The 2177-nt window shown below is 54.3% G+C and overlaps 1 protein-coding gene across 2 annotated transcripts in view; it reads right to left on the bottom strand.

Moving 5' to 3' along the window:
• The window catches only part of LOC102485030 (polycystin-1-like protein 2), a 98763-nt gene extending 96866 nt beyond the window's left edge, over nt 1-1897 (bottom strand). Inside the window, exons 1-2 of one of the 2 annotated variants that reach the window (XM_006152588.3) lie at nt 1597-1897; nt 60-113 (exon numbers count right to left, since the gene is read on the bottom strand). In XM_006152588.3, the coding sequence (XP_006152650.1) occupies nt 60-113; nt 1597-1897 (355 nt within the window). The remainder of the gene's footprint in view (nt 1-59; nt 114-1596) is intronic. The other variant, XM_006152589.3, reaches the window with a different exon arrangement.
• Nucleotides 1898-2177: the final 280 nt, after the last annotated feature.

Genomic DNA, 2177 nt, shown 5'->3' with positions numbered 1-2177 from the left:
CCCGGGGAGGGGCCCTGTGTCGGTTTAGCCGCAGGTGCCAGGGGCAGGTGTGGCCTGGCCTTCCTGCCAGTTACTGTAGCTCACGTTCGATGCGTCCAGCCAGGTCATCAGCCCTGGGATGGGATAGGACCGTCGGGATTCGACATCTTTCTCCTTACCCCTTTTAGGAAAATGCAGGGCAGGGGCCCAGCCCATGGCGTAGCGCGGAAGCGTGCCTCTGCCCTCCTGTAAGGGGCCCTTTAGAGCCCCTGAGACCTCCCCCAGGACCGCAGGCCAGCGCCGCCCGGAGCCTGGGCTGTTTAGGCGAAGGGGGATGTCGTAGTATCAAGACCCTGTTGGGGGTGCTGCCTCTTCCTATACCCGCTTCTGTCTCATGATATAAATAAATAAATCCACCTAAAAAATAGGAATGCAGCGCTCTCCCAGCTCGCCTCTGGGTGCGTGGGGTGTCCGGCCTTGTGCACAGCGCGCTGCCTCCCCATGAGCTCAAACACAAGAACCGGATGCCAGATCGGCGGTTTGATCAAGTGAATGAGCTCCCGGCTGTGTCTGGCCGGGCTCTGACAGGAGAGCGGAGCCTGCTGGGTGTTCGGAGGTGTGCCGCCCACTCGTGAGTCCCTTTCCAAATATATCTCAGCGTGTCCAGTTAACATGGAAGCAGGTTCCACCCGCTCAGGCCTCTTCGGAGCCCTGAAACACTGACGTAACTCTTGAAGACGTGCGTGCCTCTGTGCGCATGCGTGCGTACAGGTGTGAAAAACAAGCTTTTCAAGGACGCTGGAGAGCAGGAAAACAGGTACAAAACCTTACTATGATGACTTAAAAGTTAGTTATTACATTTTCAAGAGGAACTAAATTCATGCAATGTTTTTCCTTTTCCTTTCTTTTTTGCTATAGAGCATATGTGCTTGCCAGAGAGAGGGAAAGTGAGACGGCACCTCCCAAGGAGAATGGCCGTGCTCCAACCCCTTCACCTCTATTCTCCTCTCGGGATTTTGGGCATACACACATCTGCACCTGCGTGTTTTTTCAAGCCGCCTAGTCTGAGCCTCGAACTGCACAGTTGGTCATGTAGAATCCAGCACTTTGACCTCCCTGCCACTTGCTGGTCCATCACTGGGCCCTGTAAGGATTCAACATGACGATGGACACGGGGCACTCATAGTGGGGTCATGCCAGACTCCTGGAGTCTAGCGCTATTCTAGCACGAACTGAAGAGGTCACAGTGTTTATTAGGAAATGCAGAGACACCGACAACTCCCAGGGGTCAGTCGTATGCCAGATTCTGAGCCATGAATTATTTTATTAGATCCACAAAACAACCAGCGAGGACGGCATCCTTACAACGAGAATTGGGATGTATTCACTTGTTCCACAATACTCCGGGGGAAGTGTGATAGCGAGAATGGCAGTCCAGGTGTTCTGTAAAATACGTGGGGGCTTCCAAAAGTTCATGGAAAAATGGAATTGAAGTACAAGTTTATTTTGGTGCAAAGAAGTTTCCAAATTTATGCATGGTTTTTTCACAATGTGCAGTTTCACTGAGCTTTTGAAGACACCCCACCCCCACCCCAATACGGCGATCACAGCACCTACCTTCTGTGGTTCCATTCTGCGCTGAGTTCCTGGTGAGTCCAACCCACCACTCCCTGTCCTGGGAGATGTGCTTCTGCAGGAACCGCTGGGTGTCCTCATCGCGAATGAAGACCAGGTGGCCGCCCTGCCCCTCGCACCAGCTCTGGGCACCATGGAAGGTGCGCCCGAGTGGCACAAATTCATAGCAAGCATCTCTGAAGGCCACCTGGCTCTTCGGGCAGAAGCTGCTGTCTTCCAGCTTAGCAGAGGTGGCCCCAAGCCTCAGGGTGAGCCCCAGGAGCACCAAGCCTGCCATGCTCATCCCTGAGCCTCCGGCGCTCCCTCACTCCCTGAATGGAGCTGGCCCTCCAGCCCTTCCGCCATGCTCATCCCTGAGCCTCTGGCGGTTCCCTCGCTCCCTGAATGGAGCTGGCCCTCCAGCCCTTCATATGCTGGCGCCTCCACCACCCCACCCACCTCCTTTCTCTCCTTGCGTCAAATAATAGCAACAACCTTTGTTTAAGAAAGCAAAGACTTGGGATGAATGTGTCTGCCTGCCTGCTTCACCGGGCTTTGTTCTATGCCTGTTCCAATTCCAATGA

The sequence above is a fragment of the Tupaia chinensis genome, unplaced genomic scaffold, assembly GCF_000334495.1.
Source record: "Tupaia chinensis unplaced genomic scaffold, TupChi_1.0 Scaffold000355_1, whole genome shotgun sequence".
Classification (NCBI taxonomy): Eukaryota; Metazoa; Chordata; class Mammalia; order Scandentia; family Tupaiidae; genus Tupaia; species Tupaia belangeri.
This window is presented reverse-complemented; position numbering and strand designations above follow the sequence as displayed.